General features: G+C 41.5%; 4 protein-coding genes across 4 annotated transcripts; 3 read left to right on the forward strand and 1 right to left on the reverse strand.

Moving 5' to 3' along the window:
* Nucleotides 1–5,222: 5,222 nt before the first annotated feature.
* On the forward strand, nucleotides 5,223–8,825 carry PAAG_00821 (ARF GTPase activator (Csx2); the record flags this gene model as incomplete). Its single annotated transcript, XM_002796916.1, has 4 exons — nucleotides 5,223–5,286; nucleotides 5,382–5,515; nucleotides 5,602–7,424; nucleotides 7,526–8,825. 4 exons carry the CDS (start codon nucleotides 5,223–5,225, stop codon nucleotides 8,823–8,825), a joined length of 3,321 nt encoding a protein of 1,106 aa, XP_002796962.1.
* A 2,139-nt stretch (nucleotides 8,826–10,964) lies between these two features.
* PAAG_00822 (hypothetical protein) lies at nucleotides 10,965–12,821 on the forward strand (the record flags this gene model as incomplete). The annotated part of the gene is made up of 3 exons (XM_015844147.1): nucleotides 10,965–11,565; nucleotides 11,646–12,223; nucleotides 12,321–12,821. The coding sequence occupies 3 exons, from the start codon at nucleotides 10,965–10,967 to the stop codon at nucleotides 12,819–12,821; spliced, it is 1,680 nt and encodes a 559-aa protein (XP_015700928.1).
* Nucleotides 12,822–13,373: 552 nt separating this feature from the next.
* PAAG_00823 (hypothetical protein) lies at nucleotides 13,374–14,222 on the reverse strand (the record flags this gene model as incomplete). Its single annotated transcript, XM_015844148.1, has 1 exon — nucleotides 13,374–14,222. One exon carries the CDS (start codon nucleotides 14,220–14,222, stop codon nucleotides 13,374–13,376), a length of 849 nt encoding a protein of 282 aa, XP_015700929.1.
* A 1,352-nt stretch (nucleotides 14,223–15,574) lies between these two features.
* Nucleotides 15,575–16,477, forward strand: PAAG_00824 (hypothetical protein; the record flags this gene model as incomplete). Its single annotated transcript, XM_002796919.2, has 1 exon — nucleotides 15,575–16,477. The coding sequence occupies one exon, from the start codon at nucleotides 15,575–15,577 to the stop codon at nucleotides 16,475–16,477; it is 903 nt and encodes a 300-aa protein (XP_002796965.1).
* Nucleotides 16,478–17,324: the final 847 nt, after the last annotated feature.

A 17,324-nucleotide genomic window follows, 5' to 3' on the forward strand; every position in this document is an offset into this window, starting at 1 on the left:
TTTAGTTATCCTGAGGAAGTACATTTTTGGCACACGGTACGACCACAGGGCCCCAAAACTCTGTGTCGCCCAATAGTTTAATGGCCCCCCAATGCCCCTCCCTGACCGAGCCCGATTCGGCGTGCTCGCTGTGACCACTGGCCAGCGGTCAATGCTTGTCCGGGAGGTTTATCCCGTCGTCGTCGTCGTCGTTTTTTTTTTTTTTTTTTTTTTCTTGACGTGGCCAAAATGATTAGTTAGTTATTATCCCTCGATGAGTTGTGGAGTGTAACTAACTATGTACAGTACAGTACGTGATTCGTAAGTAATTTATTGTCATCTCATTTTTGTATTATTTACTATTTTAGTTCTGCGGACATCATCGATTGGTTTTATAATTCTCTGGAGCAGCTCATGAACAAAGTAGTAGTTAGACTTCCATTATCTATATCTCTCCAAGAATTTTGCTGGGAGTTTATTTATATGTGAAATGGAAATTGAAGAAAACAATACATTACTTAGAATCAGTGATTGCTAACTTATCCTCACCATCTAAAACAAGAGGACATAGTGAAAATAATGTCATAAAAGCCAGTGTTGAACAGTGACAGAAACAGAAAAGTGGTGTCTGTGCAGCAGGACTTGCATTTCATAACCTTAAAAGCAATATTCTTCTTCTTCTGCAGACGTAAGTTGTAAAACAGCAGTGATAATGAAACTGGAAGTATCAGATTGCACTCAGAATTGAGGGTATCGATGAATGTTTATGGAACTACCTCCAGGTCTATGTGTAAAACTAGCTAATGTAATGGACCACCTTATGAAACCACCCAGCACTCGATAAATTTTCAAATTTAAGCAACAACCACTAGGAAAGTTATAACGAAATCACATAGAATATACCCTTAGATCCTGTACTGCTGCATTTGCTACAGCATGCACGTGCTCACTTCTTAGTTCCCAGGTTTGAATTCTCTATCGCCTCTTCAGCAGGGTTGTTTGAGCTTCTGAGCTCTAGCAGCTCTAGTTAATGCTTCGTGAGAGATTTGAATTCCCTCCTGAGCTAAATATGTATGCAGATTCTCCCTCTCTTGCTTGCTTCTATTAATAGCTCTGAGCTTCATATTCGCTTTTGCAAGTATAATTAGCTGACATCTCTTAATCAACTGATCAAGAGCTTGATTCATGAGACTAGAAAAAACAGCTGAATGATATTTAATCTTACTACTTTGCTGGTTTCAATTGAGTTATATTGTGAGAAGTCTTGAAGATTCAAAAAAGAACTTAAGATCTGAAAAATCTGTAAGCTAACTAACTCTGAGAGAGTCGAAGTAACTTTAAAATTAAGTACAGTGGCGTAAGAATCTTAGCCGGTCTTGATAGGCTCCGCTTTCTGCACGTGATCCAAATCGCCGGATATTTAGCGTAACTAGCCTCCCCAGAATCATCAAACGACCTACGAACGTCAATCAGAATCTTATTTAAATTATAACATTGGGTTATAATTTATTTAATTATAAATTATTATTATTATTATTATTATTATTATTATTATTATTATTATATATTTGAGATATATATCAATGACTATGCACTTAACTAGTAAATTAGAATTTGATTATTTTATAAATCTGATATATAATGATAATTTAAAATAAAAAATTATAGAATTCTATTTTAAAATAATAAAATATTTAAAATAAACTTATAATAAAAAATTATAAATAATAAAATAACTAGTTAATAAATAAATAAATAAAAATTACTTTATAGAATAAATTATATTAATTAGATAAAATTTAAAATATAAATATAAAAATATAATAAAAAATATTTATATTATTTATTAATAATAATTTAATTTTATTTAATATATAACTTTTAATTTATATTTAATTTAATTATTTTTATAATTATAATAAATATATTATTAAATATAACTTTAATACTTTTTGTCATAACTTTATTTTTAGTCAGAATGATAATAAAACAAAAGCTTCAATTCATCTATTTAACTAAGTAGCTGTGACAAGAACACTAAACTGAGGATTAAAATGTAGAATGAATGAGTAGGTAAATATAAAGAGATGATTAAGAATTGAAGAGATTCAATCTTTTAGAGCAGAGTGAAGTGAATTAATATTAATTCATATTACAAGCAACTGGGCTGTAATATTACTTTATGATTTAAAAAAGTACTTGCTCTCAAGCAGCTATGTTAGAAGCAAGAAAAGAGCAAATAAAATTCATCAAGCTTATCAGTAGATTAATCATCCTAGCTATCATTAATCAGATTCTTATATGTTTTCTTCCATATTTCATTAACATCAAAATCATCATCATTGAAACCTTGTTTAAAGGAATATATGCAACGGCCTTCTTGAAAGTATTTCTCCCATTGAATATATGAAATTGACAGAGCATGTAGTGAAAAATCATGCAAAAGGTCAAGAGCATTAAGTTGAATTTGATTTAGATTCATAGTATTATTATGAGCAGGGCGATCAGAGCGAGCAGGCTGAGAAACGTGTGGCAAAGATGAATAAGAGGAATTAGAAGCTAATTGCTGGACAACATACAGGTATTCTTTGTAGATCTGAAAGAGGTTTAACTGCTGAGCTAGATGATTGCAGATTGACATACTGAGGCTTTAGCAGAATTGAGATATTTTTGAAAAATCTAGACAATCCTGAGCTTTAACCTCATAGAGAATGCGTCTAAACTTAGCAATATAGACTGCCAGGGATTCATTTAAGGTCTGGCAGTGAGGGCTTTAGATGGAATCAGAAGTTGTTCAGAGCAGTCTGTAAAAATTGGCATTCAGCCTGAAGCTGTTGATCTTGATTGTGAAGCTCCTGGATAGTGCTGCTAAATTCCTGATGAAGAGCAGCAAGAAAAGCTTCCATAATAAAGGTAAGAATAAATAAGAACAAAAGAAAATTAATGAGAGTTCTGAGCGTTCAACATGATAACAACCACTGAGAAGCTCATTCGGACATGGACAGGAGGACTTGGACGTGGACGTGGACATGGACGTGGACATGGACATAACATGGGTTCTGAGCATCCAGCACGGTCGCAACCACTGAGAAGCTCATTCAGACATAGACGTGGACGGATGTGGACATGAACGTGGACATGAGGCCTGCTACTCAATCCCCAGGGCTTTTTTGGGAAAAAAGTGTTTAGTATTATGTCATGGCTCAGTCTAGGGTCAAGATGATAACAAGACAAAGCTTCATTTCATCTATCTAACTAGATAGCCTGCAACGAGAATACTAAACTGAGGATTAGAATGTGGAATGAAAGAGCAATTAAATATGAAGAGATTGATGATTGAAGCGGATCAACTCTTTAGAGCAGAGCAGATCAACCTTAATTCATTTTACAAAACAGCTGCGCCGTAACAATTCTTTTAAATGATATTTCAAATAATAGTAGTGTGAAAGCAAAAGCTAATATCAGAAGTCTTAATATTATAGAAGATTTTCTAACTTTATTTCAAAATAAAAACTTTTTAATTTATAAAATCAAATAAATAAATTTATAATATAATATATATATTATTTAAATATAGCTTTAATACTTTTTTATAAAATAAAAAAAATAAAAATTATAAAATAAATATATAGTTTTATATAAATTATAATAAAAGAAAAATAATTTAAATAAAAAATAATAATTTAAATATTAGTTTATTTTAATATTTTAAAAAATAAACTAAGCTTCATAAAAAAAAATTTAATATATAAAATATAAAAAGAATTTTTATATAATATAATTAAAATTTAAAATAATTATTTTAAATTTTATATAAAAAATTAAAAATTTAAAATATATTTTAATAATTTATATATTAAATAAATAATATTAAAAACAATTTAAAAAAATTATTTTATTAATTAATTAAATATATTAAAAAATATAATTATTTTTAAAGAATAAATTTTAAAATTAAATAAAATTTTATTTAATTTATATTATTTTTATATTTATAAATTTTTATATTTATAAATTTTTATTAAATTAAATATATATAATTATAATTATTATATAAATATTATATTATTTTAAAATAAAATTTTATAATATAATTAAATATTAATATAATTATATAATTATTATAATATTTGATTAAATATATTTATTATGATAATAATAATAATAATAATAATTTATTTAAGCTTAAATTATAATCATTAAAAGTAAAAATATATTTATTTATTTTAACTAGTATATGAAGTTATTGATTTAGTAAAACGACTAATTCAATAAGTTTATTCACAGATCAATTAACTAGTTAATTCATTAACGAGTTAATTGCATAGTTGCTAAAAGATTCTTCGAGGTCTAGTTTTCATACATAATAGCAGTTTTTTCATGACTTGATCAATTTCTTGAATTTCTACATCTTGATTTATATATTCTAGTCATTCAATTCAGTTACTATCTCAGTTTTTGAAATAAATATAGAATTTTAATATGATTTACCCTATCTAATAGATATGCACTCTCAATTATATTTAAATATAATAACATGGTGTTGAGATATTCGTGGAATTTGTCAGTCAAGTTAATTAACTGACCCAACAAAAAGCGGCAGAGCTTCCATGGCCTGAACTGCTCTTGTTGTTCTTATACTAGGTAGATATATACATGCAGAGGCACCCCTGGTAGTCATATCTGTACGTATAGCAGTGGAACGCGTTGCAGAGTAAAAGATATACATAGTAAATGGTATTTACCTTACAAATTAGGGGAGTGTACAGCGGAAGTCCGCCAGAGAAGTTGTATAATTCAGCAATAACAGGCCAAGAATGAGATCCCCGTCACTACTGCAGTCACATGACTCTCACACACCACATTCATTTTAACCGCTGGAGGGCGGAAAAGATCAGCAAAACTCAGGCACGGCCAAACGAACCTACCAACATCACCTCCTCCTCATCAGAGGCCATCTCCATCAAACATCCAGTCAACTAACCAACGGCCTACAACAACAACCCCCATAACTTATGAAAGTCCTTTCAATCCACACAGCATATCTACGGTCCCAGCTGACCTAATTTTCGATCCTACCACCTGCGAATTTGACCTCAATAATGCCCTTCGCTTGAGCTCTGTAGTGCTGTACACTGTTCCCCGCATCGCACCTCTTCCTCCGCTGTTCGATGACGAACTTTTCCGATGAAATAGAACCCCCGTCGTTCGTTTGAATGTCAATTTCTCATAATCTGTTCATTATGGGAAACATAAGCAGCAGGATAGATGATCCCGGCGCCATTTATCTCAAGGACCAGGCAAAATGTACGTTCCAGCATTCTCTGAACCTTCATGGCCTATAGATCATGTCGTCTTCTTATTTACTGATATTGACCTCTCTGATTTTTTTCTTATTAAAGTGGCGATTACATCTGTCGTGATCAGCAACAGTCGTGGAAATGTCCTCTTAAATATTTCTCCGAATTCATTTCCCGCTTCGCGGATGAACGCCCGGAGGGAAGCGGGGGATGATAGGTTTATCGAATTTATTCAGGTTGATCTACTCAATCATTCCATTTCACCTTTTACCTGTATTCTTTCCATTGCGCTGGTCGAAATTGCTGAGACTTGCTGATATAGGACCCCGACTCATCTCCTACTGGACCTCCTTCATTTCTCCTAAAACTGAACAATGACGACGAACTGAATTTCCGTTTCACGTTTGTGATTCGCCAAGGGAAGACGAAGACATCTGCCCCTCTGACAACAAATGGAGTGGCGACTTGTCTGCCCGAGAGCACCGATACCATTCTCACCGGCTTGACATTCGCGCACGCATCAAACTCAAGGGAATTGGATAACCTAGTGACCAGAGAATTCCATGCAAACCCTAATTTACAAAATAACTCCAATGTCCAACATGTGGGGAATTTCTCAACTTCGGGGAACCCCTCAGTCCAATTTGACTGGTCCTGGAGATGGAAACCTCCAAGACACACGGAGGATAAAGGAGGTGGTTGGCGCAACTGCTGCAGTTTTCTCGACTACGATCAAAGAACCAATCGCCTCAACACTCTTGCGACGTTTTCTTTCTGGGTGCAAAATACGTATAGGCTGTTGTCCAGCCCTCAATTCCCGTCTCCCGAATTCGAAATGACCGTCCCCGCTCGCCATCGGTTACCCTCCACTCAAACCGTTCACTCTCGCATGAGCGAAACAGAGACCCCTGTGGACCAACAAACGCTACCAACACCGCCTGAGATTGGCGACAGTTTACCAACCACCCAACCAGCGCCTGTCGCAAGCTCTGTTAAGGTGGATGTGACTTGCCAACGTCCCGGGGAAGACATGAGCGCCGTTGAAGATGGCCCCCTATTTCGTGCGACAATGAAGGCCCTCGAGCAGAAAACGGGAAATATGCGGGCTAAGATGAAGAAAATCTTGAAAAAGGCTGAAGCCGCATATCAGGCCCAAACCGCATGTAACGATTCGGTTAGCGCTTTTATTACAGCGCTAAATGACGCATCTGTGTCCAGTGCCAATGCTATTCAGCCTGCATTAGAGCATTATTTCGAAAGAATTGCACGAGAAATCCTTAATTATGAACAACAAAATACCAAACATCTCCAAAAGCTCATTATCGACCCGCTTTCTAAACTCTACAATCATGACATTAAACAGGCAGAATCGAAGAAAAAGGACTTTGAAGATGAGAGTAGAGATTACTACGCTTATGTTGGACGATATTTGGGCCAGCGGCAGGATTCTCTGAAAGAGAAAAAGAGAGCAGAAAGCGATTCGAAGTATCAAACCAAACGAAGGAATTTTGAATTAAAGCGATTTGACTATTCATCATTTATGCAAGACCTTCACGGTGGACGCAAGGAACAAGAAGTGTTATCTCATTTGACAAAATATGCTGACACCCAAGCAAGAAATTACTTGTCAACAGCCAAGAAGATTGAGGAGATGGTTCCTCAACTGCAGGCTCTCATAGATGAGGTTTCCGAAGCTGATAAAGAATTTCAGTTTCAGCGTACAGAGAGAGAAGAGAAGAGACGGGCGCTAGAGAAGAGCACGAAAACATATATTGAACCCGGATCCATACCAAACTACGGTGCTTCCGCCCCGGGATATGGAAATACATATGTCACCCATCAGTCGGACTCGGATCTGGGCCGTGCAGACAGCACTGGCTCACAACTAAAGACGGTTACCAATAACAATTCCGGGCTTTCTCAATCACTGAATACCCCCACTCCCATCGAGACACAAGCTGGGGCTCCTGGATCGACCGCATCAAATCGATTCAAAGGCATTCGAGACCTTGAGGATCGGGACTCTTCTGCTTCTTTTACTGACGGTCTTAATGTTGACTACAGGAAAGAGGGACTTTTGTGGGCGTTATCCCGTCCGGGATCCCATATTGATCCGAAAGGGATTAACAAACAAGCGTGGCATAAGTGAGATTATTCATTAATCCAAATTCCCCTTCAAATTTGAAAGATGGCTCAACTTTTAGTTTCGTTTTGATCTCGGAGCATGACTAATTCTCATTTCATAGGTTTTGGATAGTCTTAGATCAAGGAAAACTTTCCGAGTATAGCAATTGGAAACAAAAGCTGGATCTGCACATGGAACCAATAGATTTACGAATGGCCTCCGTTCGCGAAGCACGGAATGCAGAGAGAAGATTTTGCTTTGAGGTCATGACTCCTCATTATAAGAGGATATATCAGGCAACGTCAGAGGAAGACATGAATGCCTGGATTGTTGCCATAAACAACGCGTTGCAAAGTGCTGTGGAAGGCGGAGGTCTCCCACCTGCCACACTTCAGCAGCCAATGGCTGATGGAGCTGCTCACCGCGATATCGGCTCTGTTTTAACTGGGAAGAGCTCTTCTCATTCCGGTCAACATGGATACTCCAATTCTCACGTATCTGGCGTGAATCGCCGAACCACGGTCGGGGCTCGACCTAGTTATGTTCGGAGCGATAGCAATAGTTATGAAGAAAATCCATCGAAGCTTTTACAAACAATCCGCGAAGCTGATCAAGGTAATTGTAGGTGCGCGGACTGCGGATCCTTATCCAAAGTTGAATGGGTGTCAATCAATCTTGGCATCGTCCTTTGTATCGAATGCAGCGGCATCCACCGGTCCCTGGGCACGCACATATCGAAGATTCGCTCACTGACTCTTGACATACATTCCTTTTCCAATGACATTGTCGAGATATTGTTACAAGTTGGCAATCGTGTCAGCAATGTGATTTGGGAATCTAGACTAGATCCAGCGCTCAAGCCCACGGCGCAGTCGAACAGGGAACAGCGATTAAAGTTCATTACGGCAAAGTATAGTGAAAGAGCTTTTCTTCAGCCTTTGTCGGCTACACTTTCCCGCTACGCAACTCCAGAGGAGACACTCCTCGCCTCTATCAAAAGAAACGACATACGAGGCGTATTATATGCAATCGCGCTTCGTGCCAACCTAAACGTAACTGACCGGTCTCGAAACACCCATGCCGTCTTCCTGGCTCTGGCGGCGGCGGATCCTGCGTCTCCCAGTTCTCCAGGGAAGTCTATGATGGCGGAATCGAGATCCAGTTCCATATCGCCTGCTGCTGCTGAGAAACCTATAGCATTTCCAATCGCGGAATTGCTTCTTCAAAATGGGGCAGAGATTCCATCTGAAATGCCAACAATACCTTTGTCACCGGCGGCACAGTTGTATGTAAACCAACGCACAGCCAAGAAAGGTGGGAATTTTACGACTCAGTCACGAATGCTTGTTTCACCCACTGGAGGCCCTGGAGCCGACACAGAACGCCCCTCACCCTTGGTTCGCAATGGTAGCGCCACCTAGTCCAACGGAGAGAACATGCATGCCAAATCTTCACTGGCTTCCCATGCGCCTTCAAGGTTAGATAGCAAAGATTTGAAAGGCTGTGGAAGCGCGGAAGCGATGGAGCTCGATTTGCTGGAAAGACCTCCTCGTCGTTGGTATCTGATGGGTAGTTACCGGTGATGGGGCATTTCTCGATATTTCTACAAGCTGCTGCTTGCTGTGTTGGACCGCTGATTTAATCTCCTGGGGATACGGCGCATCGTTACTTTCACATGCTTGACAGGAATCCGGCTGGAGAGTAATAACTACGGGAACATAGGCGTGTATTCACAGAGGACGTACCCTCACTGGTGTACTGCAGGCCAGGCCAAACGTGATCATATTTTGTCTCAGCCCCCGCAGTTATCTATCTGGTCTTCCCTGTTTCGTTTCGTTTTTTTTTTTTTTTTTTTTTCTTTTTCTTTTTCTTTTTCTTTTCTTTTTCTTTTTTCATTTTTTAATTTTTTGTTCTTTTCTTTTGATGCTTTAGGCAAATGTTGTCATCGCCACCTGTTATGCATTAAACCCCCTCCGACTTCATTGTTACTTCATTTTTAGGCAGTATTTTATACTCTCCTGTGCTGCAGATGTCTTTTGGATTCCCACTACACTTCGTTTTCTGCTGGTTCGGAAATTATCACTTGGCTCCTTTAATGTTGCACGATACCTCAATGATACTTAATGATAATATGATTTGATTGCGGCCAGGTGGACTTTCGCAGCTATTGTAAACAGTCCAGTTGTGCCCTTTCGAATCCTTTCCCTCCCATATTTCTTTGGTCCTCTGTGAATAAACCTATCTGGGTACCCCTGTGAGTGTGAGGAAAGGGGACTGATCTGGGGGTGGATAGCAGACTCCGGAACGCTGGAGCAAGCTTTTGGAGGTTTGTTTGTCTGGATACATCCCGATCCCTCCCCAAGGACCCAGGTACAGTAGCAAGAACCCCATGTAGGCATCATTATCTTCCACAAGAGAGTTTGGCGAAGATCTGATTCGCCAGCACTAATTTATAAGTTACCGCTCACATTTTCGGGTGGCTCGTTTCGCGGCGCAATTGCAGGTTGGTTAGTTAGCTTTTTCTTCTGCTCTGGACATTAAATATAAGCCGAGATTTGTGGCTGGTTGACGATGACTTGCTCAATCGTTCTCGGAGGCTTGCTTTTTGCGACCAGTCAACTTGCAGATCATTGTTTTGCCACTCTCAACCGCCCCGGCTAACTCGCCGTGCATAAACTGGGTTGGATTTGCCCCCTCGTTTCCCGGCTTCTGGATCTCGCCATGGACTCTGCACAGCACCATTTTAGATGGACAACAAGATCTGTGCTAGTCAACGAACTGTCGCCACTCTACTCTGATTTTTCCACAATGCTATCTACTTACAGCTAAGACTGAATTGATGATTGAAGTCAATGTGCAATAACTGATGGCTGATAGTCGGAGGCGCCATCGATCTGACATCCTAAGGGAGCGGGCGCAAGCGTATTCTGATCGCTCAAAGGTGCGCCGGGGCCAATATTGATGCTCATCATGAGCCCACTGCCTTGTGCAAGGATGGCTGCCAATTATCTATCCAGTCCTCAGCTCTGCAAGGCCCAGCCAAACCAGTGACCCTGTTCATCTTGGCCAACGGTCCGCGTTGATCCAAGTTCTTTCGAACTCCTGACTAGTCTTCGAGCAAAGATTACTCTAAGGCCTTCCCTAGTCCGCGAAGATTTCTTATCGGTCTTTGCTTTTCTCTCTTTGTTCTGTGTGTTCTTAGCTCGCTGCAAACTTCTCGTGCTTCCTCTGCAGGATTATTTTAGAGAAATGCAGGTCTATTATTCTTGCTCCAAGCCTCAACTGCTACTTTGACTCTAGCCACATCTCCAGGCTATTTTTCGACCGGTGAACTCTTTTATTTTTATATCACTTTCTCCCAATCTCTTGCAACATCTTTGAAACCGCAGTCATAGATCTTTTGTGTTTAACAAGCTAAGAAGTGGACGAAGACCTTTGGGTGAACCAGGTGAGTTGACAGAAGAAGCATCGAGGTGTTTTATCTCTTATCAGCCTCTGGAACCAACTGAACGTAACAACCGCTGAAGTGAATGAAAACTCTATTTGTCAGGGGCCAAGGGATGCAGCAGCAGTCCGCTCTTCAGAGTGGAGATGACAATGGACCACAACCACAAGGGCCTGGCATGCCCACCGTACCGTCGATATCTGGCACTGGCCGTTTACCCGTACAGCATAGCTACTACCCCGTGCCGCAAGCATTTAACTACCCTTCTACCAATTTGTATATCCAAGCGGCACCGCCTTATTTGGCCCACGACACATGGAATAGTCGCCGTTATGATGAAACATATAATCACCCCACGATACCTGGTACCTTAGGCAATCAACTAACCTCGCAACAGACGTTCTTCTATAATACCACTCTCCATACTTCACCTCAACCAGCATATTATGGACCGCTCCTCCATGCGGCTCCAAGATGGCAGAGCTTTCTTGTCGAAACTATTCACCATGACCAGAACTGTTTGCCCATGTGGCCACGGTTTCGTAATAGCAGTAATCCAGGAAATCTAAATTATGTCCGTCCAACACAGGAACCACCGCACCGGACCATCGCTGTGGAAACAGCTGCGCCTCCAACTGCACACTATGCCATTGTCGACGGCTCAGCTTCATTCAGTCGTGCTGCAAAGATCGCTCAACCGCTTACAATTGAAAGGGGTGAGTTTTGTTCAGTCTCTGGGTAAACTGGATTGTGGAATATTGGCCAACGACTTAGCTTCTCATATTAGAAACTCTAGGAGGGAATATAATGAAGACGTCCACACCCCAACACCAGTCACCAATTCTACGAGGACCTCCAAGGAAACCGAAACAGTCAGGATATGCGTTGTGGGTTGGCAATCTCCCGTCCCAAGTCAACATTGTTGATCTTAAGGACCACTTTTCTCAGGACGCGACCGAAGAAATCGAAAGTATATTTCTGATTTCAAACAGCAAGTGCGCGTTTGTGAATTACAAGACGGAGGCGGGGTGTATCACCGCAGTTACCAGGTTCCACGATTCGAGTTTCCAGGGCATAAGGTTGGTTTGCAGGTTACGTAGAAGCGCTTCTTCTGATCACAATAACATTCGAGCATTTTCACCACCGAGGCCGAAAACAACAAATCCTCCGGTCAATGAGTTTGATGAGCTGCAAGGAGAGCTGGGTCCAACGTACCCCTCCAAAGAAGTGATCGTTCAAGTCTCCGCTATCAAGCATCCTGAAAGGTATTTCATAGTGAAAAGCCTGACTATCGAAGACCTTGAGCGCAGCAGAATCAGTGGAGTTTGGGCTACGCAGAGACATAACGAGAGTGCCTTGAACCGTGCATATGAGGTAGAAATCTCCTTTCCGTTAATATAAACGCTAAGGATATTTACGTCAGATATAAACAAAAGAGGAACTGTCACTGACCATGTTTCTGTTTCACCAGACATCAAAGGCAGTATATTTGATATTCTCTGCCAATAAATCTGGCGAATACTTTGGCTACGGCCGCATGACTTCACCAATACCTACATTTAGCGAACCAAACAGCAATCAAGAAACGGTTCAAGGAAATAATTCAGTAACAGCTTCTGAATTTCTGATCATCACCCCAACACCTGCTACGGAAACGGCACCAGCAGGATATATAGTGAACGACCCAGCACGAGGCACCATCTTCTGGGAAATCGATTGCGCAGATGGTGCGGATGAAGCAAACGCAGACGGACCTACGAATGAAGATGGCAAAACCAAGATGGATAGCCAATCGTTTGGGAGGCCGTTCAATGTGGAATGGTTGTGCTGGCGACGTCTTCCATTCCACCGCACAAGAGGACTTCGTAATCCTTGGAATGCCAACAAAGAAGTAAAAATTGCCAGAGACGGAACGGAGATTGAGCCTAGTGTGGGGAGAAGGTTGATTAATTTATTCGACCAGATCCTCTAGATAGCAGGAGGGCCTAATACGTGAAGGTGGGTGTGCATGAACAAGGTAAGAGATTGTTAAGGGAGTTGCTTGGTTTCTCTCTTGCAACTGAGCTTTGAGGTGTTGTGTTGAGCGACGAAGAGCATAAAGTGAAATGTTGGATATCTGTTTACGTTGTACCAATCAATGTTAAGAGGCGTTGGGTTGGTGGCGAGTATTTAATGGCGACATGTGATATGGAAGAGCGTTGGGAAATTTGGGCTCGAAATACACTTCAGTTATATTCGTCGCGCTGGAAGTAGAATTGCCGTCTCCCTTATTGTTGTGAGTTTTATACCTTTCAAAGCTTCCTTCCTAAGGGTATATCGATATCTGAGATATCAAAATCCTCTGGTCTCCTTTCCAAACAGGCCTATTGGGGAAAAAAAAAGTGATATTATAGGCTGTAGTTGAATGATAGATGAAAGGGATGAAAAGAAAATATGGCAATGTAAATCGAAAAAGAGACTTGGAAAATAACAACGCAGCCCAAAGCCAGACATATTGGCCACATCGGCGTCGGTTATCACAATGTCATTTTTTGACGGTACCATCTCTACAGAACATAAAGTCAGTTCTCAAAGTGTATTTAGTTCCCTGTAAGACTTCATCGCCAGAATGAGCCAACCCTCTGTGCTGAAAGACCAAGACAGAGCCAGTTTGCGGGTTAACACTGAAAGTGCGTGCGTCATCCGAGTCGATGAATGGAGGGAAGAAGGTAGTTGCACCACCACGTAAAGGTAGGGAGTTGACCTGATCGTCACTAACAGCAGATAAGTCTGCCATCTTCCTGTCACCTGGTTCGCCATTCAGATACAGATGCAGCGTGAAAAGGGATATTTCCGCTCCACCTGGAGTAACATAGGAGCCATCCATGTGAGGACGAAAGTATTCGCCACGGTAATACCGCAGGAAGCGAAGGCGTTCATTGAGTCTAGTAAGGCGCCAGGTTTCCTGACGTTGGGCAGGCTCGCGGCCGATGATGGATGGGACATCCCGAAGGACTTCGATGTCATCTTGGATAAAGGGGCGGATTCGAGAAAGAATGCGCTCCGCTAGCCAGGGGCAGTCCCAGAGGATGCGGGAGCAGCGTCGAGTATCGGTATGGAGCATTTGTTGCCCGTTTCCCACGTTGATCAGGGCTTGATCCCACTTGGGAGTTTTGTTTGAGTCGGAGATGGTAGACTCCTCAGCAGCCCGGATAAGGAGATCGCATTCTTCTTTGGAGAGGAGGTCATCCACCATGAGCGCATAATGGCCCTCGTACTCTGGGAATGCGCTGTTGGTTTTGGTGAAGTCGATGCGTCGGGAAGATGCATTCTGAGGATCCGCGCAAAGAAAATCCTCTGGCAGCCAGGAGGGTCTTTGATGGTAGGTAGCCATTGTAAGGAAGGGTTGTTTTCTTCTTTGGTATCTATTCCCTTTTAAATGAGGAATTCCCAACTGATGAACGAGACACAAAGAATCAGAATAACTTTGAAACCCAGGTAAAGGACCCTTCGTCTATTATCTTTCTACCTGGTAATTAGTCAGTCCATCAACTGGAGGAGTCAGACAGAGCATGGATGCCGAATTATCACTAAAACTCGTGGAGATGCCTTTTAGTGGGAGAGATCCATGGTGGCATAGTTGGACAGCTGACGGGCTAGATGCAACCCGCCAGCAGGGTTAGTTTTATTCTCTGTAAATTCCAAGTTGTATGTACAGCACATATATATATATATATACCTCTCATTAGATCCCTGTTCAAGACTGTTTTTCATGTTCACTGGAGATAAATAAATTCCGTCAGTTCTTCAGGTTCACGTTTGCTGCTTTCAGAGTTAAAAAGTAACAGCTTTCGATTGGTTATCCCGAGATTATCCCGAGATTACCCCTATCGCTGTTTTGGTGATGTAAAGTGACGTAATTTGCTCCACAGCACCGAAACAAATCCGGGGTAAACAGGTCAAGCCAGGCCAAAATCACGCCAAAATGGCGCTAGTATCCAGTCCCGTTACCGGTTCGTACCACAATACGTCACAGGTCTCAGCACGCAACTTTTCCTCTTTAGGAATATCTTCAACTTCAAAACCTTCGACTTCATCTTTCAACGTCGTCCCTTCGTCTCCTCAGCTCTTCACCCATTCTACAACTTTGACCTCTTGAAGTTTCGTTGTCCTCTCCTATCCAGTCCCTTCTCCTGCTGAAAATTCCACTGTCTCTTTTGCGGTCTTGTCTATTTCAGTGTTTTCAATCACCCAGCTTCAAGGTTCAGCTATTGAATCAACCTCCACGTAAAGCACGTTCTCTCCTGCAAGCTACCTTGGCCCCGCTGTTTTTGCTCTCTCGCCACCTCACACCGTACTGGATCCGGTCCCCCGGACTTTCAATCCCATCTTATTGCTCCTCCCTCTAGCATTCCTAGCATTTGATTGTCATTTCAGCTCTTATCTTTGCGTACTTGTCCACTAGGATTTACCCCTCTTCGCTGGCCAACCTCCCGCCCCTTTTTCCAGAGGCGAGGATCAGGTCATGTTATCCTGCTGACATCTTTACTCTGACATAGCAGTTAGTTTCTGGTTTTGTTTCTCTTTGTCGACAACTTTATTGGCATCCTGAGAACGACTTCTATATACTATTCTGTTGTTATCGTGGGCCTCACAACGCCCATTGATCAAGACCGTAACACAATTGGGGCCATATTATTATAGCTTACCGGTATTTCCGCTGGTTACCCATTTGCTCCCTGTGTCATGTCCGAAAAGCGTTCGAATTCACCACCTTCCACTGCTCCAGGTCTTCCTCCGGGCCGCCGTGCTTCCATTGCTTCCGGTACCTCCTTCTCAGAGCTCTTCTCAAGACCTGCCAATGCTGCCCCTCAGCAACCACCCCCAAGTCCCTCCATAAATATCCCGGGTTCTATCATGTCCTCTGCTAGTGCCCAGGCGCATCAGCGTCGCCGTATGTCGATTACCACTCTGGGTCTCTCGGGCTCTCCTACCCAATCGTCTCCTTTCAGTAGTAGTGCCAAAGCTATGCGTCGTGAAAGCGTTTCGAGCTCGGTTATATCTGGATCACCAAACATGGAAGATTCTGTAATAGAGGAAAATGAAAATGATACACCAATGACTTCCCCTTCTACACCGTTTGCTCGTCGTCTCTCCTTTGGAGCTCAAGCATTCCGGGAACGTGTTGGTGGTGGATGTTCAAATGGTAGATATCCCTCTGGGAATCCTGCCTTGGCAAGAAAACGAGCTCTGTCCACTGCCAACAGCACATCCTTTTTGGCCTTCCCCACTGATGTGGCTGCTGCAAGTACATCTACAAACAATCCCCAGAACAATAAATCTAACTCCTCTTTTTGGCGTTCTGTAGGCGAAGGCTTTAATTGGCCGGAAGCCCTTCGGAGTCGTGCTGAACGTGCTCCTTCGCTGGGAGGTTTCCCCCCAACGTCTCCAACTTTAACGCAGGGATCACCACCTAGCCCTTCTGCCACGTATTCTCAGCACCATCGACGAGCTGCTTCCGTTGCAACAATGGAACAACCTACAACACTTCCTCCTGAGAGTGCACAGAAACTGAAGCAACAGCCAAAGCAGAGGCCAAAACCTGACTACTTCCAAGAGAAGATACTGAGGGGTGACTTCATGGACTAAGGTCTGCATTGTATTTTGCTTTCCTTCAATATATGCTTCTCTACTCTTTTTATTGTCTTTGCCTCTTTGTCAACATTTATTTGACATGTTGGGAAATAAAATAAGACCTGCAGACAAGACCAATGCGGAAAGAAGGAAAGCTCCTGAAAATCTGGCGCCGGTCGTCAGGTATTGTTAAAGGATTGCTTCGATTTGGTACATTCCAACAGCATCCTTTGTTGCCATCTCCAACCGAGATACAATGGCAACCCCCTCACTGGAATTGATGGAAACATCGAGCAATCGTGACCACCTTATAGCGCCACGAGGATGATCCCCTTTTCTCATTCTTGCATCATATTATTTTCTAAGACTGCTGCACATCGGAATTTCTACTTTCCCATTTTTCAATTCCCTTCTTGTTTTTTAAATTGTAGTCCATTATTGTCCATTCACTTTGTGTGTGGGCTTTTCCCTTATTTTCTATTTGAGATGGTTTTATAAGTATTTTTCAGTTTTAACGTTGTCTGCGGAAGGGAGATTTTCTGAAGGTGTATATTTCCACTTGCTATTTGTTTCCCCTATTATTTAAGAAGCACAAGACTAAACGACAATTTTTTTTTTTAAATTCTGAGCCGGATTTGAACTATGGCGTCGTGGCGGGTTTTCTGTATCTGCTAGCTTTGAATGTATTAAAATCAGACTGCCTTTCTCAGAAGTCTTGTTTTATCAGTTTAGTTCAACATTGTTCCCGCCATCTTTTGAGAACAAAAGGAGGGTTGTTTTAAGGCAAAATCAATGTTGGAAGGTTAGATTACTAGTAGAGAGAGTGCAGGTGCCTTCTGGAGACGCCATCTGCAGCACCAAG

Source organism: Paracoccidioides lutzii (assembly GCF_000150705.2).
Source record: "Paracoccidioides lutzii Pb01 unplaced genomic scaffold supercont2.2, whole genome shotgun sequence".
Taxonomy (NCBI): domain Eukaryota; kingdom Fungi; phylum Ascomycota; class Eurotiomycetes; order Onygenales; family Ajellomycetaceae; genus Paracoccidioides; species Paracoccidioides lutzii.